The 23,342-nt window shown below is 43.4% G+C and overlaps 1 protein-coding gene across 4 annotated transcripts in view; it reads right to left on the bottom strand.

The window, feature by feature from the left end:
* Positions 1 to 17,494: 17,494 nt before the first annotated feature.
* hormad1 (HORMA domain containing 1) overlaps positions 17,495 to 23,342 on the bottom strand; it is a 29,854-nt gene continuing 24,006 nt past the window's right edge. For 3 of the 4 annotated variants that reach the window (XM_078171253.1, XM_033641380.1, XM_033641381.2), the window contains exons 9-16: positions 23,015 to 23,169; positions 22,765 to 22,922; positions 22,509 to 22,577; positions 22,085 to 22,142; positions 20,790 to 20,842; positions 20,259 to 20,342; positions 18,159 to 18,206; positions 17,495 to 17,792 (exon numbers count right to left, since the gene is read on the bottom strand). In XM_078171253.1, the coding sequence (XP_078027379.1) occupies positions 17,697 to 17,792; positions 18,159 to 18,206; positions 20,259 to 20,342; positions 20,790 to 20,842; positions 22,085 to 22,142; positions 22,509 to 22,577; positions 22,765 to 22,922; positions 23,015 to 23,169 (721 nt within the window). In that variant the 3' untranslated portion in view covers positions 17,495 to 17,696. The remainder of the gene's footprint in view (positions 17,793 to 18,158; positions 18,207 to 20,258; positions 20,343 to 20,789; positions 20,843 to 22,084; positions 22,143 to 22,508; positions 22,578 to 22,764; positions 22,923 to 23,014; positions 23,170 to 23,342) is intronic. The other variant, XM_078171254.1, reaches the window with a different exon arrangement.

The raw sequence follows: 23,342 nt of genomic DNA, 5'->3' as shown, positions 1-23,342 counted from the left end.
GCGAGATGAAAAGCCCTCAAAGCCTGGAGAGGAGGAAAACACTGGCAGGGCAAAAGTCAAACTCCCAAGGCCGTCGGAGAGAGAGAGGAAAATCTACCAAACTTTCTTCTTGCCCTGCGGCACATTGTGTATGTGGTCAAACCAAAGACCTGGTGTGGAAACTCTGAGTTACTGTATGTGAGATGTACATTCAGTGCTGCTGCAAACTTCTGGGCAACTTGTGAGAGGCTGGCAGTCGGCAGTGACCTGCCTCTGTGGTTAGTATCTCACTGTATGTCTGACAGATCGGCTCTTTCCTGATTGTCAGTTATGTTTTATTAATTTGCCTTCGGTATTTCACCATGTAGTGCTGCTCTTATTTAATGTGATCAAGCTGATTATGAAATGTTACTCTGCTGTTTTAATGGTTGTTTCCTGCGTGTAACTGACCCAGTGCTGCCTGATAGAGTCACTGGTTTTATAGACTTATTTATAAAGTGCAAACTAAAAGTCTTCAGAAGTGAAGGTTTTAATGACACATCTAAAGCAACGTCTGAAACTGAAGCGAGCCTGTGAACACTGATCGTGCACGCCACAACCTTTGATCACATGTATAACACGAGCACGCGCATGTGTGTTTAGCATAGTACATGGACAAACATGTTTGAACCTGTGCACATACACACAAACACACACAGACCTCAAACTTTAATAATAATCATTGTTAACTCAGGTCTTATGGTGGTCTCTTTGACTCAGTCTTTGCTCGTACTTTACTGCAGATGTTGTGTTGCATTGTTGTATTGAATCACTCCACGCTCAGACATCTTACACTTCCTGTTTTACTTCAAAACACCTAACCATGGACAGGGGGTTGGAAATTAGCCATGGCTAGAGACCTTGCATGCATTGCATCTACTTTGTATTTTACATATGACGCAATGTGTCATGCATCTGTCCCTGTCAAATAAATGAGTAAAATACCGTCGTATTAATGACACGTGCACACCGGCTGGTTTTGTTCTCACCAGCTATCTGTGCTATCTGCCGTCAGCACACTGCCACGCCCACATTTCTCCGTATAAGGAAATACGTTTGCCTCGACGTGCGTCATGGAGAAAGTGGTGAAGGTGTTTTTATGCACATATTAGTGAAAGTCTTTGCAGTCAGAAACAGCTGATCAGCCTTTGTCACTCTCTTCAAACGTGTCATGTCGGTCTCTGAAGATGAGCTCTCTCCTGAGGGATCCAGCTGCAGGGCTGTGTATCTCAACAGCTGCTCTGAGGTCAGTCACAATCTCTGTAGACCCTGCGTGTCTGTTAAAAGGCTTCCAATTAACACTGACTATATGTTCACAGTTTTATGGCGTTAGAAACCAGAGGGAGTCGCTGATCGTTACACACCAGGTCAATAAAAACGATGAAAACTAAAGCTGTGATATTTCAATACCAACATTCTCATATTGTCCACTGACAGCTGGACTGGGACACTCAGGTTTAAGGCTGAATGTTTGATTGTGACAAGATGAGGATGAAATGAATCAAATAAAGTGCATTTTTAAATATTGTTGTCTATTAAAGTCTTTCTGCATTTAGTTAAAAAGTGCGTTTATATTTTCCTCAGACAGCTGGGCCTTCCTCGTGTGTGTACGTAAGATCTGAGGCAGTTCTACATCTGTTCACAGAGTATGAAAAAATTCAGCTCAAAAAATATTGATCAGTCTCAGATTTGTGCGTAAAACGTTCGTACACAGGGTTTAAGCACAGATTTGTGTGTCTGAACTGTTCAGTCTGATTATGCAACAAATCTACAATGGTTTGCATGATATTCTATGAATTTGTGCCCCGTGAGTGTTGTTACGTCCTCAACATAAAGTTACATAATCAGTGCATAAAGTTAAAGAGGTTACGTTTAGGCAAGTGAAGTTACTGAGGTTAGGTTTAGGAAATGTTCGTGTGCACCCAAAGTCATAAATATTCCATGTATTTTGAAAGGCTGGCATCACATGACCAATGACCCAACACTAGTGAGTGCTTGTAAGGAGGCAGATTGGGGTGGTGGAAGGGTCACAAATACCGCACTTTCACTCGGGACTTTCCCCTGAAGTCACGTGTTCGGATCTGTCTGAACTGTGAGTGAACTTTTCCTAAACCTAACCTCAGTAACTTTACATCAATTACGTAGCTCATCATTCATGAGGTGCTAATTCAGAGGATATCATATGAACAGTTGTATAAGAATACGTCTCCTGGGGAAAGTCCTGTGTTTTGTCACCCATCCTGCCTCCTTAAGGCACCGCCTCCTCCTTTACTCCCGTCAGTATCCGTCACATGATCGCAGCCTTCCAAAATACATATGTTTTACATGATTTACTGGTTCATTATTACATGGGATATGTACGAATTTTGGTGCATCTTGGTTTGTATAAAAACGTACGAGCAGTGCATGAGAACAGGCTGGATTACGACACAGGCACAGTATCAAATAAATTAAGGGCCATTAAAATATATTTTCTATACATGCTTCCTCCTATAAAAGACGAAGTTCTCCACAAACACAACATGACCTTCTAAAGTCACAACCACATCTGTTAACTCTGATTTTTTTCTCCACACTCTTCTGGCTGGATGAAAGCAGATGAGAAAAGGTGAGGTATCTTAGTTTACATGCACCAATCAGAATGTCACAATATCACAGTCACAGTGTGATGATTTTTATCAGGCTGTTTGTTGCAGAGGAAACCTCACAGTTCCTCAAATCTGAGCAAACCCCCACAGTGGAGATGAAACAGATTTATGAAATGTTAATGTTTTATTAATTAATAACTGACAAATGCGTTCTTTAACTTTAATTTTGTTGCTTATTTAATCACTTCTAGTTCATGTGACAGAAAAGTACTAAAACTGTGTTTTGCTTTTTGTTCCTTCTTTCAGACGTTTGATTTTCTTCTGCTGTCTGTTCTCACCTGCACTAAAATCTGTGTTTAGCATGTGTGAATGCTCTGGAGGGATTTTCTAACATCACAACAAAAGCTAATCGAACTCTCATATGAGACTTACACAGGTGTGGTGTAGAAACATGAAGCCTCGATCACACACACACTGAGAACAGTTGTTTCAGTGAAGTAACAAACATCTTCTGTTCTGCATTGAAACTTTTAAAATAAAAAAAACTTGCATATTCATATTTTGTGGATTTTTTCAATGAGGGAGACTCATGCTTTTGTTCATTTTGTTCATCTCAAATCATTTCGTCCTGTCCTGTTTCTCTCCTGTGTGATTACCTGCCCCGCCCTAATGTGTTTCACCTGCGTCTGATTGTCACACCTGTGTCTTGTTATCTTACCCTCCCCAGTGTATATAAGCTGGGTCTCTGGAGCCAGTTCATCTTTGTCTGACGGTCCAGCAGGATTTTCCTCATGTTAGCTTTCTGGTGCCTGTTACTCTCAGACTGTGTTTCGTCTCTGCCTTTGCCTCGCTGTGTCTCTTTATTTTATTTCTTCCCCTCGCTGACTGACGTCTTTCTGATTAAAGACCTGATTACCTCTCACCTGATCTGCCTCTGAGTCGTGAACATGGGTCTGTTCCCTGTGAGCCTGAGAAAGACAAAAGTTTGGGGGAAAACTACGTCAGAGACAAATTATTATTTGATGCAGAGTGTTTTTACATGTCCTACACACGTCTGGAGAATCTTTAAGTTTTCTGGTGCTTTCATTTAAAACAGCCACAAGGTTGTAAAATAAGGAAATATCTCTGCTAAGATGGTTCGGGTCTATCAGCTTGTGTTTCTTCACTTTCAGTGTCCAACTTGGGCTGACATTGATGGGGGAGAACCGACGCCATTGTTGTCTTAGTTACAGCTGTGTTTTGGCTGCTCACGTGACCTCGGGCGGTGAAATCCTGAGGTGCTGCAGCAGTGGGCACTAACAGGAAAATAATGTCCCTGAACATTAAAGCACCTAAATCTATTCTAGTACACTACAATATTACAAATATGACCCAGAAAATGAGCATAACAGGACCTCTGTAATATCACGAGAACATTTATTGACACCCCTGCAGAGTATTGATACTGACTCACAGGAGAGCACATCATGACATATCATATTATTGATTAATTGTCACACCCCTTCAGTGATTAGGGTTAAAGACACTAAGTGAAAATTGAACAAACTGAATATGCTCATTCATTTTTTGGCTTTTTCCCCCTAATTGTTCCCAAAAACAGCTCCTAAAGCAGGAAACTGAAGACATGAATGTGACGTCTGTTCAGAGTATTGTTTGTCGTAGAGACAGTGGCAGGAACAGTTGACTTATTGATAAGTTGTGTCTCAGTCTGGTGTCAGGCTGGTTTACCTCACAGTCTCTCACATGTGATGAGGAAACAAACAATGATGCACAAAGACGTTTACAGTCCCTGAGTTTAGTTCCTGGGACTCTTTGGTCAAACAGGTCATTACGTTATGACTCCAGCTCAGACACACTCCTTTCCCACCAAACACACAGGTTTTTTAATCAACCAGCTAAAAATAGGCAACAGACGGAGACCACTAGGGGGCGTCTGACGGAGCAGACAGTTTTCACACAGGGTCGTAACTATCCTGCAATTTGACCTTTAACATATTTGACCTAGTTTATGATTTAAGATTGTTTATGTCTGCAGGTGGATTATACTGGTCATCATACCACTGAAGCCGAGCAAAGCAACTGTTAACTAGGGCTGACCTTCGAATCCATTTATGGACATTCGAAGCTTCGGAGCTCAGAACGAATTTAATTCGAAGCATTTGACGACGGGGGGGGCGGCGGCGGGGGGGAGGGGGCGGCGGACCGGTGGAACTGGAAAATGCATATTTTACATCAATAAAATCTATTTTATCATTATTTTGAGTCACATTGTTGAAAGAATTTAGTCATCTGTGTTCAAGCAGGATAATAGCAGGTCTCCACTGTGTCCATGTCTGCCAGCTCTGAGTGCGCTCGTTGTCAGTATTGGACTGGTGGGGGTTAGTGTTGCGTTTAAGGCCTCCCTAAAAAAAACGAAAAAAAAAAAGCGCCAAAGCTTCAAATTTTTTTTTTCACAATCAAATCCCGTGCCATCGAATGAAGCTTCGAAGCTTCAAATTTTTTGGGTCAGCCCTTCTGCTAATGTTAGCTTAGCCAGTGACACAGACGAAGTTAAAGCCTAACGCATCACACTGGAAGACACTCTGAAAGTTGTAAGAGAAGTGATTCAAGGTGAGGTTTCCTGCCTGCTGCACTCAGCTGGCTAAAGACGGCGCTAAACTACAAATGAAAACAGACGATCTGGAGAGCAGAGGGTGAAGATCTGACCTACATATTGTTGGAAAGACTTTATTCTCATTGCCAGTAGGACAGAGCTGTGTGCACGGCTCTGCAGCAGACGAGTACGCCTTTCAGTTGTTTTTCAGTAGTGCGTCACATGGCCAACTTGAAAACAGGTTAGTAAACCGCAGAAAGCCGCATGGAGGTCAGTGAAAATGTTAGTTACTTCTTTTTATATTTTTTTTACTTATTCAGTCTGTCTTTGAAACTTGGTTCAGACTAATTTGGATCAATGTTTGAGCTCTACCAGGGCGGAGACAGACGATATTTTATGATAGCGTGTCATCAAATACAAATACAAATTAACTCTGCACAAATGATGTTACGTCCTCAACATAGTTACCTAATGGCCTATGGCTAAGCCCCGCCCTCAAACGTGATGAGCCAATCACAGTGCGTATAGCCATTCCCATACACTGGGACATTCTCTGCCTGGACGTCCATTGAAATGCATTACAGAAAGTCAGTTTGTTCAGTTTTATGAGCTTTTTCTGAGATTTGAAGTTTAAAAATGGTCAAACGGTGTGCATGGGGTACATGCAACTCTGACACAAGGTATCCTGAGAGGCTGGGCGACCAGGTGTATTTTTACACTTTAAACCACATCTCAAGCGAGAAAAGTGTCTCCTTTGGATAAAGTTGTGTGGTAACGTTAGACCACAACATCAACTCAACGTGAATAAGATTAACAATGATGTCTACATCTGTTCTAAGGTAAGTCAACATTGTGTTTGAGGCAACATATTGTCACTTTGCTGGAAAGAAATATAAAGTTATCTTTAACATCTCTAGCTAACGTTAGCTAAAGTTAGCCTAACGTTAGCTCCTAGCTGCGTTGTTCATCATGTCACCTTGTTTGCTGGGAGTTCATTAGCCTATTTTGTTCTAGTTTTGTACTTTGGTGATCGTACATCATTGTTAGCTGTTGTCCAAAGGGCTCTAGTTAAGCTAACGTTAACTTCTGGAGCTTAGCTTCATTAACTTATCTGTAATGGCAGAGATAACAAAGGTTGGCAAACATTATGCTGAATGATTCAGTGTAAATACTGTAGCACCAAACTAACGGAGAGACACTCTTGGTAAAGATGGTAAAAAGGCCGTTATCCTTTTCTCATATTCTGAGCCAAAAACCTTAACTTCAGTGGCACTTTGATGCACCAAAATTTGATTGTTATGTCCCCAAAAATCATCAGTTGCCTCCTGTGAAATGTCGTGTACTGTGACACCTGCCATAGCGCCGCTCACTGAATGATGATATTTTGTCCGAGTGAGTGGAGGGGGGCGTGGCTTAGCCATAGGTCAATTATTATCAAGTCACTGTGGTGAGGTTTAGGAACAGAAACAGGGTGAGGACGTACCTTAAACTGACCCAAAGTTCACTCGGTTCCAAACATGTGTCTCCAGGGGAAAGTCCATATTTTTGTGGCCCATCCACCTCCTCACAAGTCGGCTCCATGGATGTATTAACAGACCTGGTTACTGTGTTGGCAGCAGGGCCTTGTTCATTCCTATGAAAGTTTCTCAGTGGCACATGAATCAAAAAAGCTCTATTTTCATGGATGATCAGCTCTCTTTGGCATCATTTGGCCCATTGAGCAGCCGCAGTAGAGACTTATGGCCGCCGAACACAGCCGAGCGCAGCCAACTTCCACCGGCCGAGCCACGGACTTCCACTTAAGCGCTCTGCTAACTTGAATGGAGATAAAATAATTTCATCTTGAGGATCTTTCAGACTTAACAAATGTTATCGGACCGAATGGATTCAATTGTGATAGTGGAATGAATAATTTCACGAGGGTTGTGACGCTCAAAAAATGAATCCACTGATTCACAGACGTCTCTCTCTCGATGTAGGTCAATGGGTAAAAGTCTTCTGCGGTAACGCTCTTTGGCCACGACAAAAACTGGCCTCAGAGCTCTGTGTACTTCCTGTGGGCCTGGATCGTTTGGGACTGCTTCCTTGTTTACTCCCATCAACAGTTTATGAGACCAGCCTGAGAGGGCAGATGTTAGCAGGTGTTAGCAGGTTCTTGTGTCGTAAAAAGGGGCTAAAGAAACAAAGAAAGTGAAACTGATGAAATGACTTGATGTCTGTCAGAGCCTTCGGTGTACTAACAGCATAAGAACACTCTCCCCACATTTCAGCGCTCATCCTCCTCCTCCTCCCACAAATGACTTCATGAATACTTAACCGCTAATTCACTTGCTTTAGTGTTAAAAGCCTAAAATTTAAAATTCATGCCTGCAGCTCTGGCAGTGTTGACCGTAATCATTTCTTTGTCCATTTTCTGTGTTTTTCAGAAACTACAGTAAATTCACCCATTTACAACGATCAATACAGGAAAAAAAACCCTCCCCTGCAGACGCCTGAACAGCTGCAGCTGGAGGTTAAGTGTTTCCGAGCACACATCGAGGTATGTGTGCTAAAAAAGTGTAAAGCACAGGAGTGATCTATGTCCTTAAGCACCTCAGTGTGCTTTGCTGGCACTCCTGATGAGTTGTCGCTATGATTGGGTGGAAAAACAAGTCTAAGTGATGTGGCCCCGCAGTCACCTGACCGTCACGTCTGCCACTGTTGGCCCCTAGCTGGACCGAGCCTGCGTGGCGTGGCGACGTATTGCGCAGGTATACGGCAGTCAGTAGTTATTCATCATCCATAATGTTAACGATTACAGCATGTCGATAACAAACCCAGGAGTTAAATGAGTTTGTGCACTCAGCTACGCCTGCGCCTTGGCGGTTCAAGGTCACTCCCTGCCGTCCCTGACAGGAGGGATGATTCCCGGGCCGGGCTGCTCGCACACACATCTTGACTCAAGGTCAAGTGTGCCACTATTTAGAACAAATAGATACATAAAACACTCAATCTTGTGGGTTGGTTAAGTATGGGCCAGGACCTTGGGCTGGGATAAAGTTGGCCAGCAGCTCGTATATTTCGTTCTGTACTTGTATTTCAGCTTGACACTCTGTCCCCCCCCCCCCGCTTTAACGTGTTGAGGTCCCTCTTATGTGACTGAACGCAAAAAGTTAGCATTGATTTTTGTCATGTAAGAGCTCACCGGAGTGCAATGTGGACGGATCTGGAGCGTCTCGGGATGACAAACTGTGTTTATCATTCAGCCCGGTGGCCAGCTGAATTTCGACTCTGCAGCCTCCTTTAAGCTGCTCTGTCAAACATACCATGACCAAAGCTGCTATTCACCTATGGATGGGTGAAAAAATAAAAACACAGAGGCCCTTTGTGTTTGAGCAAGAGCAGGACAAGGCTCGGGCGCGTGGCGAGAGGATACACTTGATTTGGAGTCAGTTAGCAGCTCATGCCTATCGTAATAGACAATGGGGCGAGGGCAAGTGTCTCCCTCCCCTCAGCTTTCCTCTCTCCCTCTCCCTGTCTCTTGGCGTGCTTCCCCCAGGAGACACGAGCCGGGGGCTGGGCGCTCTGATGGCCAAGCGTGACATTTAAACCCCTGCCCTCCGGTAGCTTTAGGGGGGCTTTGTGGAGGAGGTGGGGGGGGGCGCAGTGAGGTCCATCTGAGCACAGAGAAAGAAAGAAGGGGGTACGGACAGAGGCTCACCCTATAAACCCCCTAACCCTCTATGCACACGCACCCCCCCCCCCCCCCCCCCCCGCAGAAATCCTCAGTATGTCAGTGCGGTGGGGGCCCCATTGTGCGCGGGCCTGCCGCTGAAGAAAAGGGCCCTTTGGTGGTAAACAATTCAGCTGTCCACTCTGATCACAATGGGGGCACATCCCATTGCTTTGAGCATCTGTTTCGAGTAGGTATTGGTCCCCTCGCCGCTCGGCAGCGCTGACCATACATACCCGGTGAGCGACTAAATCCCTGAATCTGCTGGGCCGCCACCACCTGCTCTCAGCCTCCCCTCCTTTTATCATTCCTCACTCGGATCAATACTGTTGACTCCACTGCAGTGTCTCTCAAAAGACAAGTTGAATAGGCTGGTGTTGGCTGTTTAGGAGGATCGCATGCTTTTTAAATAGTGTGCGGCGCCGAGGCCGACTGTACGAGCTGATTAAGGCATGCATGAGACACAAGATGCTCTTCTGTCATGACACAAGGCAGCGGCAGCAGCAGCGGCAGCAGCGGCAGCAGCAGCAGCAGCAGCTGCTATCTGTGGAGGCCTCATTCCTGCAGCTCCTTCTGTGGCCACTTATCGCCCCCTTGTGGTTGTTCACCATATTTCACCCACTGCTGCAACATACAGGTTCTTGTTGTCTTATTCATACACCAGAGGAAAGTATGGAGATCCTGAAGGTAAAAATATCTCAGTGTGAAGACCTGCTCAAACTCTCACGATTCAAACTGAAATCTGAAACCATTCATTTATATTTTCAGGGTTCCTACAGCCGTTAGATTTAAGCAGGTTCCCACGTTTTCATGTCAAAACTTTCTTCATGACTTTGCAACGGCCCATAATAATAAAAATAAATAAACCCACTTGCTGGACGTTTTTCTATCATATCACATTCAGACTCTATTCAAACATAATTCCTGCTCACTGGCATACGTGAAGAGAGAGAAGGAACATGAGGGGAAAATAAAGAAACGTACGTGATGGTGAACAAATGTCACGTCAACGTAGAACGTTTAGTCGACAGCTACAGGAAATAAATTTGCTGTTATGTGACATCACAGGGGAGATTATCCACCATAAGATGACTGAAACAATTTCTTTATGCACAACACAATTCCATGACTTTTCCAAAAGTTTAAAATATTCTTTTCTAATTCAATGACTTATCCAGGCCTTGGAAATGTGATTGTGAAATTCCATGACGTTTCCAGGTTTTCCATGACCATCTGAACCCTGTTTGAGGCTTTTTGGGACTTTTTAATGCCACTCTGGATGGAATCTAAGACCAGTTTCACAACTGAACAACTAACTGAATAAAACCAACATGAGCCGGTATCAGTTACTCAGTTCTGGGACAAATTTGCTGGAAAGTTCACTCGAACATAAAACTTTTTGTCTCATGACGGAGACAAAGGAGAACAGAACTGGAAATCCCTGCGTAGTGTAAATAGATTCATTTTGTCTACTCAAATTAGATTCAGTGTAGAAAGGTTTCTTTTTCTTTTCTATTTTTTCCCCGAAACATGTCAAGGTAAACTACATCTCCTTAAAAACTCATTGTCTGAAAAAAAAGAAACCTTTCTACACTGGAAATCCCTGCGTTTACTGGTCAGTTATTGGGGCAGTTTTGTATTTCCCAATCTGTATGTGAGATTCCACTGCCTCCAATCTCACTGTGCAGAGTCTGAAAAACTTTTTGCATAAAATAAGCTGAGCCTTGTATGTGTTGAGGCATTTTCAGCCATGCTGCAAAATCTCAGTTAAACAGTCAATATTTGATGAAGTTAAACTTCCCCATGTCGTTCAGAGAACAGTGACAGCTGGCGGACGGTGGATCATCTGCTCTGAGAAACTAAGTAAGAGTTATTGGTTCCACTGTCCTGATCTGTGTGATGTTAATGTGAACTGCATTCAGTAAATTATTTTACAAAATAGAGGTTAGCAGGTATATTGAGATTTCACAATGCAGCATCAGTAAATTAAAACTATATATATATATATATATATATATATATATATATATATATATATATATATATATATATATATATATATATATATATATATAATGTGTGTGTGTGTGTATGTATGTATATATATATATATATATATATATATATATATATATATATATATATATATAATGTGTGTGTGTGTGTGTGTGTGTGTGTATGTATATATATATATATATATATATATATACATACACACACACACACACACACACACATTATATATATATATATATATATATATATATATATATATATATATATACGGGGTTCCCACTGTGATAAAATTCCTGGAAAAGTTATGAAATTAGAAAGACTGTTTTCCAGGCCTCGAATAGTTTGGAATGAACAGAATGTTTCGGATAAGTTTTGAATTTGGTTTAAAATATGTTCATAAAAATTCCCAAATCCCAAAACATCACATTCCTCATGTTACTAATGTAAAATCTAGTGCTGCGTTGTGTAACCGCTGAAACGTCACTAGGATCACATGATACACAGAGCGGAGCTGGCGACACGTCACTGCCAAGGCCCCGCCCCCTTTTTGGGGGAAACAAACGTGCTGTCACAGGAGAGAAACAGGAAAATGCAGACAAACTGATGTGCAGCAGGTTAAACTGAGACGTTCACACTGAGACCTGAGGCTCATAAAATATTGACAGTCCGTGAGGTGAATCAGAGTCCTGCTCCGGGTCGAGTTACCTGTCAGGACCCTGACCTGGTGCAGGACTCTGAGGTGAACGTCTGAATGATACTGATGACAGTTTGCTGCTGAGCGATGGAGATGAGTCAGTTTGAGCAGGAAACAGTCTTTTTTTAAAGAAGAAATAAACACATATAAACCTTTCACCCTCACACGTCAAACTGCGCTGACACCCACAGGACCTTCAGTTTCTATATCCCCCCGCCCCCCCCCCCAAAAAAAAGGGGGCGTGGCCTCTGTGTTTTTTGACGCTCCTATATGTGTCGGTCTGGTATATACGCAGTTAGCTGGCAGCTGTGATGTCTGACGTGTGAGGAAAGTTTGCAGGTGCAGCAGTTTGCTCACACACACATCACAGGTATGTGTGTGTTCGTTATACAGGCCGACCCATTTTAAACTACTTCAACTAAGTTGCAGAAATATGATGAAATATTATGAACATTTTTGAAAATTCGTTGGTAGAATTGTGTTGGAACTAAAATTTAACATTTGATGTCTTGGCATTTTTAAGACTTCTGAAAAACTGATTTGAGACTTTAAACCAGTTGAGGCCTCATTTTCAGATTAATGAGTTCACTGTATTTTCACCCTGTGTTTTTATTCTGCTTTTTGTTTCACTCAAGTTTGCTTATTATTTTCTTCTACTATTATTTTATTTGCATCCTATTTATGTCTTTTTCTTTCTGCTTCTTTTCCATCTTGTTTTGATGCCTTACGTGCAGCACTCTGTGTTGACTTGTTGACAGGTGATGAACAAAGTCTTAACTATCAGCAGAATGTCCGTCAGTAACATCAGTTGTCTTTATTCTATTGATGAATATACTGTAGTGAACATTATAGCATAATATATGTTTTATATTTCTGAATGTAACGCACTAGTTTATACAGTGGGATGTAGCACAGAGCACATACTGTATATTTATATACACTGACAGACTCAGTGCAGTGAAGATATATTTTTATTCCTAATATTTTAAGTACTAGTGTTAAAGTTTGTAGCATAATAAACATTTTCATTTCTATTTTATTACTTTATATTTACATGCTCTTATCCTCACTTCTTATAATTCTCTATTCTTTACATCAGAGCGACTGTAACGAATCACAGTTTCCTCTCAGGGATCGATTGAGTATTTCTGATTCTGATCAAAAGTCAATGTGGTCAATATGCAGAATTATTATATGTCATATTATTTGATCTATTATTGGATCTGCATCATATTTCATGAGCTGATAATATATTTTGTTTGTCACAGTCTGATCTGCAAACCAGCTGCAGCTGCCAAATAAATGAAATGAAATGAAATGAAATGAAATAAAATAAAATGTTCAACATTTCCCTCTGAGCTGCAGAGAAGTATTTAACAGAATAAAAGGGATAAAACTGAGATTAAATACAAAACATAAATATTTATTGTCATACATACATACAGTGTGTTGCTGTGTGTAGGATTAGTTCTCTTGTGCATTTATTTAAAATCTGATCTCACTGAATTCTCTTTTTTAAATCGCCTGAATTTTTTTCCTGTAAAATATTTGAATGACATATTTTCTGGATTTCCTCCAACGCCTCTGCCCTCAGTCTGATTCCAAAGGGTTAACAGTGAGCGGAGAACTCTGCTGGGGAAGCGCTAATCAGCTCGGAAACATTTGCTGCCCTTCTGGCAAGGTCAAAGGGGTCACGGTCCCTGGGCTAGATGTCCACTCCATCCCTCGCTCCTCCCCCTCCTGCTGTAAAGCCCAGCCCCCCCTTGGGGCCTATAGGCCCTGCAGGCACAATCACCGCAGCGCGACTATAGGCTCACACAAGCTGGCTTTAATCTATATGGAGCCCTGGGATGGACTGCGGCTGTCTGTCCATCAGTCTGTCAGTGTGTCTTGCCTTGACCGTACCCAGGCGGCCCTGGACCTGCGCTATCGACTCAGACAGGCCGAACCCAGATTTGTGATTGGTCTGCAGAGGCGTCCGGCGGGCCCCTCCTGCTGTTTGGCCAACTGATTGATCTGTTAACACTGGCCGCTGGACGTGTGTCCCTGAATTTAATTTCAGAATTCATTTCTGGGAGACGTGTGTGTACAGAAATGATGTAGAGTCCCAGGATCCGAGTGAAGGATTGAGGGTGGAGGCGAAATAAAATTGCAATTTAGATTCCTTTGCCTCTCCGACGTCAGATATTTGGAACGTGCTCGATGGGAACGTTGGTCCAACCTTAAAACACGCTCTAATATTTTTTCATTCTCAACAAAGATATGACTCAAAGTGTCCCATATTCAAGTCTTTGTGCCTCCAACTTTCCGCTGTGCGAGGGTTTCACTCCTGTGGGTGCCAGATGAGAGCATTTCTCAGTCGGTGTATTTTCCACTGTACGTTTCTTTCTATTTTCCATGCCATTGGATACATTTTGCCTGTTGGCTGCTATTTATCGCTTCATTTCTGTGATGTAGTGTTGTTGTAATGTCCACAGCACAGACACTGCTTATCTACAATACATGAGCAGACCTGCAGAGGTGCCTTTACCCTCATTGCATTTCATCACTTATCGATACCCAGAGAACCCCCGCTGTCAAAATAATAAAAAGTGTTGAGAAATGCCACAGGAGTGGGGCTGTGAGGTTAGCTAACCCTGATTCATTTCACAGCTCATAAAGCGTGTCAATGCGGCGCTGTGTGGGTTTTGTCCACTGTGGATTTCCCTGTCCATTCTGCTCCACGCCTCTCTGTTATCAGAAATACCCATAAAAAGCACACGGACAATGAAATAAATGTGGTGGCCAAGACAATGCCCGCGTTAGGAAGTGAGGTCTGATTTGATGGAGTCTCTCCCCCTCCGCACCTCCTCACCACCCCCCGGCCTGCTGCAGACACAGCGAGGTGGGGGCTGTTTGGATATGCATCACAAAGGCTTCCTGCAGTATTGATCCGCAGTGGGTTAAGGCAGTCTATCAGCAAATGTCCCTCTCTCTGGGAAAAACAATAGGAGATTAAAAACACACAGCTTGGCGGGCGGGAGGCTGCTGATGGGCCCTTATCTGGGCCCAAAGGTCACCGTGTACAGATATAATCCACTTTCACTTAACAGCTTCATTTAAGGCACCTCACATGCAAATGGTGGCATTTCTGGCTCCGCTCAAAGATGGAGGTTTGTTTTTCAAGAGCCAGGTCGAGTTGAATTCTCTGTCCCCGAGGTTTTCACTGGCAGGAAGCTGTTCAATCTTTAAACTGTGAGAGACGACTGTATTTCCTTTCTCCAAACCGAGGAGCGAGCGCCAGAGTCTGACAGCGTCTTAATGCTGATGGAAGCAGCTGCTGAGCGTTACGACTGTACAGCATCCAGAGCTGCATCTCTGCACTGACCAATCAATTCACTCTATTCCAACACACACACTGTACACAGCAGCACACACATATATCAACACCATCACAGTGAAATGATGGCATGTAAAAACTCATCATCATCACTGACTTTTAAAGGTCCAGTGTGATGAATTCAGGAGGAAACATCTGCAGAAACTGAATATAATATAATCAGTGTGTTTCTTCAGTGTGTAATCAGCTGATATTAAGAATTGTTCTGGTTCCCTCAGAATGAGCAAACTCAAGCCCTGTTTACACAGAGGTGGCCCTATAGTGACGAGGACCAACCAATCACAGCTGACAGATATCTTTCTTTCTTCAGTAAATATCAGTGTGTGAAAAATATGAAGGAGAAGTTGATCATGTTAGTGCAGAGCGTCACATCTGTTCCACAGACAACAGGAAGAAGATCTGCACTCAGGATTTCAGGTAAATAGGCTGTGATACAGTGCCGGTATGGTCGCTTAGCAACCTCAGACGCAACCTGCCGCCACGCTGTTGAAAGCTGGCAAAGAAAAGGCGCAAGAGTAGCGCCCAAGTTTTCACGTTTTCTCATGTTTTCCAGGCGGCTGAAGAAAATCAAAAGAGGCGTGACATGTAACACAACAGCGTCAGCCTCTAGTGTGACATATAACATACGTGTCGGCAGCTCTTTATAAACAATAACAGTGACATCACATGCTAATAACAGTCATTTAGCATCCCTGTCATATGGCGGCTGATCTCGTCCTCTGCTCAGAGGGTAAGGAGCTCCTGGACCTCATTGATGAGTTAGCTGCTAACTACTAACAGCTGCTGCTCTTCTTCTTTTAGTTAGCTGCTGACTGCTAACAGCTGCTGCTCTTCTTCCTTGAGTTAGCTGCTAACTACTAACAGCTGCTGCTCTTCTTTGAGTTAGCCGCTGACTGCTAACAGCTGCTGCTCTTCTTCTTCGAGTTAGCCGCTGACTGCTAACAGCTGCTGTTCTTCTTCCTTGAGTTAGCTGCTACTAACAGCTGCTGCTCTTCTTCTTTGAGTTAGCTGCTAACTACTAACAGCTGCTGTTCTTCTTCTTTGAGTTAGCTGCTGACTGCTAACAGCCGCTGCTCTTCTTCTTTGAGTTAGCTGCTGACTGCTAACAGCTGCTGCTCTTCTTCTTTGAGTTAGATGCTAACTACTAACAGCTGCTGCGCTTCTTCTTTGAGTTAGCTGCTGACTGCTAACAGCCGCTGCTCTTCTTCTTTGAGTCAGCTGCTGACTGCTAACAGCCGCTGCTCTTCTTCGAGTTAGCTGCTGACTGCTAACAGCCGCTGCTCTTCTTCTTTGGGTCAGCTGCTGACTGCTAACAGCCGCTGCTCTTCTTCTTTGAGTTAGCTGCTGACTGCTAACAGCAACTTTTTTTAAATCTCTGGGTCACACACAAAACACGTTGTCAAAATGTCACAGCTGTCTTGCCAACTGTCCTGTTAATACAGTCACTGCTATGTCCCGCAGCGGCTAAAGGCGAGACAACTCTGTCCCTCAATTCTGCAATGGTACCTCAAATACAGCAGAGGGAGGAGGCATAACGACGTGATATTCCCGCCTTGAGAAGACAGTGTAAAAGGGGCTACTGGCTCTACACAGGGCCATTCGTGTTTTTGGATCAGCCACTGTAGTTAGACGTCCCTCTGCAACAAGCAGCGTCGGAAAAACACAGATTTTTAAATGTGAAAGTGTTTTATCAGTGTTTTCACCAGTTTAAATCAGCTGGTGTGTTTGTGTCTGGGAGGAAGAGACTCTGTGGATACTTCAGCTCCTCAACAATGAACACTGAAGGAATTCTGACCAGGAGAAGTTTCAGCTGGTTGTAATCTGTAATCCTCACCACTAGACGCCACTAAATCCTCCTAAATCTTCCACACTGCTGCTTTAAGATGTTATCCTGCAGCAGCGTTGTCAGCGTTCAGCGTTCTCTTGAGTACATTTACACAGGGTTCCTCATCACTGCCAGCTTACAGCTAATAAAATATGACTCACATAAAATGCTGGCACGCATCACAGCGTCCTCATGGCATGACTGCAGTCTCTGCACACGGCTCTTTTTATACCTCCGCCCCTGCTTAGGTGTGTGTACAGTGAGACTCTGACACACACACCATCACACATGTAAAATGTTCTTAAACATACGCTGCTGAGCATCTGTTTGACTCTATCCTCCATGACGTCATCACAAACACATCTGACCTCAGTGCTCACTGACCTGTTATGACAAGGGCGTCATTTAGGGAGCAGGCTGGCAGAAAAATCTATAACCAAATCCTCTGCATTCATTTAACACCAACACCATCCAAGTATAAGGTAATCCTTTCCTTCTGACCTACTCCATCACTGACCATTATTGCCTTTGGTTTTTTGATCAAACACATGCTGAGTTGAGCTGATTTGACTTTATAACCAATAATTGGTGACATCACATGACATTAGATGTATTTTTTTTTTTTGTATTTTATTCAGTAGAACAACAGTAAAATAAAGTCACCTGAAACACTGTTAATTAAAACATTTATTCATCAGTACTCCTGAAAATCCTGTTCACATTTTAAATCTGTGCTGCGTTCAAACAAACTGTGACATCACAACCCCAAACTGGATGCTAAAGAACTCCCTCAGAAAACAGCTGCAGAACTTGTTGTGATCAGAACTGAAATCCAAACCCATCAGTGTGAATCACTGTGTCAGCAGTGAGGTCAGAAGCGTTCTTTGGGCTCGCTGAATTTGGGTCTTTTCTTGGGTGCGGAGGTGGTCGGCGTCTCCTGGCTGTTGGGGATGTCGTACTGAGAGACCTGCACACAGCAGAGGACGCACCCGGCTGGTAAAAAAAAGAGTCGAGCAGAGAATCTACTGACAGACAACATCCCACTCTGAGACCAGAGCGATCAGCGCTGACTCATCTGTGAAACAAACAGGGCTCCTACGCTTTTTCCATTTCAACATCCACCCTGTGTCTTCTGTGGAAATGTTTTTTAAATCTAAAATCATCTTTATCTAACAAACGCTGCGTATTCAGTGATCTGATGTGAAACTGGAGCTCTGAAACACCATGAAGACTGAAGAGCTCCTTATCAAACAGCAGCTGCTTCACCGTTTGATGTTTCTATTGAATAACTTAATTAGGATCAAATCAGAGTTTATAAAAACTGTTTTCTCACCGCTTTGTCCTTCATAGCCGTCGGCTTGTTGTCGGTCAGGTCTGTCTTCTGTTAACACACACACAAAACAGAGACAGTCATAAGAGACGGTCATCTTCCATCTTCTCTATCGTTAGTCATTTCGTTGATGATTTCATCTTTTTAAAAAGCATTTTGTTTTAGTTTACAGGCCACATACAGTCTGATTTCATCACAGGTGGGTCGCACCAGGAAAACCATTGCATAACTAGAGCACTCGGAGAGCGCAGACCTCCGCCAAGCAGCTCTGATTTCCCGCCATTTTATTATTTTATCTACTTTGCTTTATCATCTGCTCCTTGTCCCATTATCAGCCTTTCTTGAAAATTTCATTAATCTGTTCAGAACTTTTAGAGTTATTTTGCAGACAAACAGACCAACGCTGGCGAAAACATAACCTCCTCGGCGGAGGTAATAACCTTAAAATAACAAACACCCCAAATTTCTCCCTTTTTTTGTTTAAAGAAATACATTTTAAAAACACTAATCCACTTATGAAACAGGTGACAAACTGGTGTCTTCAGAAGAATAAATGCAGTTTCATCAACAGTAGTTCTCAGTTGTTCCACATTCACTCAGTCGACTACTCGCTGTAGTTACGTGTGACCTTTTCTACACATCTCTCCTCCTGTGTAATAATCCTAACATCACCACACCAAACTAAAGTGAAAGAAAGAGCTGTGTTCTGGTCGGGGTGGAGAAGCCTCTGAAGCTACTCAATGTTTAACTTGCTCCTGAAAGCTGGCACCTCTTAGCCTTCACAAGTGCGTCACTATCAGGTGTGCAAAGTCATCCAGTGGACCGGATTGGATCCTTTGGCAGGCCAGTTCTGGCCCTCGGGCCGTAGTTTGACACCCCTGATATAAAATAACAGGAGTGAGCTCATATTTAATCATGGAAAACTGAGTTTAGATGCTCAAAAGAGCATTATGGGCACAATTTGGCTGATCTACGCTCAGAGACAGAGATCAGTCAGTGGGCCACGGGCCATTTGGCCCGCAATTTATCCAAGAATGCCCCCAAAAGCCATGTTGCGGGGGCCAAAATTGCCCCCAAGTTTTCAAAACAACTATATGTATTTATATTTTTAACAGTATTACAATCTGACATTAAAGTATAATTTTATTTTCATTAAATTAATTTACCGTCACGTCTACAACTCATTTTCCAGACATAACCAACGAGATTGCACTGATTACGTGAGAGTAATCTGACAGAGAAGGGGATGGGGCTTTGCTGTACCATAAGTATAAATTAACCATTCCTTGGGTGATCTGTGTCGACACAATGACAAATTAATGAAAAATTAAGGTAGAATGAATGTTAAATTTTAAATTAACTTATTTCCAGGATTGCATCTAAGGAATTTATAGTAATTTGGCCTTTTTAACAGTAAAAGTAACTGTAATGTGGTGAAACATTAGTACTGCAATCAGTAGATTAATGGTTAAATCATCCCATTTAAACTGGTTGAATTATAGGAAATCTGAGTGATATTTTGCAACCATAACTTTATGTAACCCATTATGTTTCATTTATAGTGGTTTCTACTGAAGAGTGAAGACACTATCTTAGTTGGTTTTGCTTTTCATGTGCTTATTGTTAGAAAATAATTACAATTTTTTGATGGCCCCCAAACATTTTGAAAATGCCCCCATTTTTTAGACCATGGGGGCCAAAATTGCCCCCAAAATATTTTGTTAATTTCATACCCTGACATCAGTTCTTCTGATGGTTCATTAAAGTCCAGTTCAGACCAGAGATTCACAATGAGATGAAACCATTTCAGAACGTTGCAGAAAGGAGTGTTGACAGTAGGTGTTTGTTTCATCTCGTCTCGTCATGAATCTTCATGTGAACTGGACTTTAAGAAAACACAGAGACCCATCACAGAGAGGAACTAGAATTATCGCCTTGTGGCTGCACACCAACCAGTCGAACTGCAGTTTAATATGACATGTGTGTGAGTGAGGACTTTATTTTAATAAAAAGGTTTAAGTGTATATTTTCCTGTATGAGGAACCTGCTGTCGTCACTTCCAGACTGTTTACACAGATGATGAGTTTTGAGTGGCTGACTGACCGTAGAGGACCTGAGGACCCGCCCACTCCTGGTCCTCTTCAGTCCCACTTCAATGTCGGAGGTCTTCTCCACCAGAGTGTCCATCTGAGAGGGGACAGATGGGCCGTAACACATCCGACCATTAAGTGCACTTGAAGTGGCCTTTGCTTGGTGTTTACATGGAGCTTCAGAAACCCTGAACATCTGGAGTTTCCTTGTAAAGTAACCACAGAGGCTTCGTGTTGACTGTGTCTCTACTTCGATAGATAAAGCACAACTCAGACGTCTCTGCTCCGACTAGATGTTACAAAAAACAACCCTGAATGCAAATCATCGTTTCACACGTTCTTCAAAATGCTCTTGAAAAGAAGGAATGAATCCCTTGAACACAGACACGACTGTTTCCTTTATACTTTCCACTTTGTCTCAACGTGGCTCATTTACTTCTTTGTTTTGATTCTTCACCATCTGACAATAAAGAATCCAACTCATATGAACAAGGTATTTTCAGGTATACATTTTGTAAGTTGAGGTCAGTGAAGGTTAACGTACCTCTGTAGCTTCCTCACAGCTCTCGATCTTCTCGTCGCAGATCATCTGGATCTCTTCAGGTCATGAAAAAATAAAAAGACAGTCGTGTTCATATAATTTCAGAGTCTGTGGGGACTGACTCGCTCTTAAGGCCCTGACACACCAAGCTGACGGTTGGCCGTCGACCAAAGTCGGGTCGTCAGTGAGCATCTGTCGGCCTAGTTTTTGCGGTGTGTCCTGCACTGCTGGCACTTTGGCGTCGGCGGCTTTTCGGCTGATTGAGCATGTTGAATCGGCGGCGGAGCTTGTCGGTGAGAGAGATCACTCTGATTGGCTGTTCAGGTTTTATTTCCTCGCCCCTGTAGCGAGTGAATCTGCCTGTAGTGAAACCGGGGCTAACCGGTGCTTCCTCCTCAGGCTCCACTTCACTCAGCTGCCCCACAGACCCGCTGCTTCTTCACACTTTAACCTGAATAACAAACCGGAGCTAGCTGGGAGCGGCTAGCGGAGCGTTAGCCGCAGCATGACCGGAGGGAAGCACAGCCAGTTAGCCTCCGCTAGTCTCTGAGCTAGCCCCGGCTCTCCGTTTGGATCCAACCGGAGCACCGAGCCCTGGTTTGTTATTCAGGTTAAAGTGGGAAGAAGCAGCGGGTTTATCGGGCAGCTGAGTGAAGTGGAGCCTGCGGAGGAAACACCGGGACCATCTGGATGTAATAGTCCGTGGAGGTGCTGCGGTGCTCGGCTGCACAGATAGGAAACCCCTCGGCTGACAGGATGTACCACTCTCTCACTCCGCTCTCTCTCACGCAGGCGCAGAACGTACGTGCTACTTGGCCGTCGGATGTAGTCCGTGTAGTGTGTTCAAATGCAACTGACACAGGGTGACGTGAGGCGACGTAGACGACACAACAGTTGGGTTTCGTCGCCGCTAGTTCTTTGATGTCAGTTTGGTGTGTTCGCATCTTTAAAGCCAGCCTCTAGTGGACATTAGAGGAACTGCAGTCTGTGGCTTCATGTTTCAGCCTCGAAGGTTATCTGCTTGGATACAACACAAACTACAAAGAACTGTAATAATAAAGCTGACATTTAATTGCATGGTATCTTAATTATTCCAAATATAAAATGGCGACCATGTTTTCAGTTTGGCCTGGCTGTCAGCCTGGCGACCTGTTATTTAAAGTTCATGTTGACCCCTGCAGAGTGAAACACTTAGTTTTGTTTTAATCTCTTAACTAGCCGCTGTTATTTCCTGTAGTTTGGAGACATGACAGAACACAAACACAACATACACAGCTGAGGTGAAATGGAGGATTTACCAGTGTTGTCCAGGTCTGAGTTCTCGTCAGGCCTCGACACGTCGTCAGTCACATGAGTCTAAAGATTAAAACACATCAGGATGACAACAACAAACTGTTTCTGATAACACACACACCGACTCACACATCTGACCTGCAGCCTCCTCTGAATTTGCAGCATTTCGGCATTTCCCAATTCATGTGTCAGTCAAGACGTTGCTCAAACTCTCGCACACTGACGTTATTCTCACGTTATTACATCTTTTACTAAACAAAGTGATGCCCACCATAAAAATGTAAATGCAGAGCACATTTCGTCAAAGTAAAAATGACCTGGTGGAAAAATGGAGGTGAATCTGAAGCTGAATGCACACAATGTCTTATTGGAGAGTTATCACATCTTCATCTGAGTCATCATTGATTGGTCTGTTGTTTGTGTGCTGACCTCTGACATGACGTTCTCCTCCTCAATGTTCACAAGCCACTTCTCAGTCACATGAGAACTCTCCTCCACCTGCAGACATTTAGCAACATACAAAGCTGTCAATCCAAAATCTGCTGACAGCAGTGAACCATGTTCATCAGGGGACAAAGGCCAAAACGCTGTCCATGACAGACAAGCTTTAACAACACCTCACTGCTGTCTTCATTAAGTTTAACATGTGATTTCTGTCGTCTGTCTCGTGCTTCCTTTCATTCACCTGCTCCAGTCGGTGTCTCTCTGTGCCCATGTCCAGCTTCAGACTGTGGAAGGGAGTGAGCACCTCGCCCATGGTGAGCTTGACTGGCTCCCTCTCAAACTCCAGGATGTCGCCATCGGCCTCCTTAAAGCCTGACGGCTGGTAGTCCTGAGGAGTGACTGGAAGACAAACGGACAGACAAAGTGCAAAGCTTTAAATTCATGCTGCACTCACGTAGAGATCCTGATGACTGTGTGTGTTCGTGAGTTACCGTTGTCATAGTAAGCCAGCTTCATGTTGAGGCACACGTTGTCAGGCAGAGGACCCAGGTTCTGCATTAGAGTGTAGAGCTTCCTCACCAGCAGGATGCTCGCCTTCTTTGTGTTGCCACATGACATGGTCGACATGTTGTTGTTGTTGTTGGTGCTGAGGAGGAAAAGAGGCAGGATGAGACATGAAGACACTTTGCCAGGCAACAGGGAGAGAAACTGGGTGGTTATATGAAGGTTTCTGGGATGTTCTGAGGTTAATCAACCACTGTGGATGCTGGATTAAAAAGTGCAGTCACACATTACAGGTGGTCAGGTGGGAGGAGCCTG

Source organism: Epinephelus lanceolatus, chromosome 10 (genome assembly GCF_041903045.1).
Source record: "Epinephelus lanceolatus isolate andai-2023 chromosome 10, ASM4190304v1, whole genome shotgun sequence".
NCBI lineage: Eukaryota > Metazoa > Chordata > Actinopteri > Perciformes > Serranidae > Epinephelus > Epinephelus lanceolatus.
Note: the sequence above shows the minus strand (reverse complement) of the source record. Positions and strands in the feature narration are given on the sequence as shown.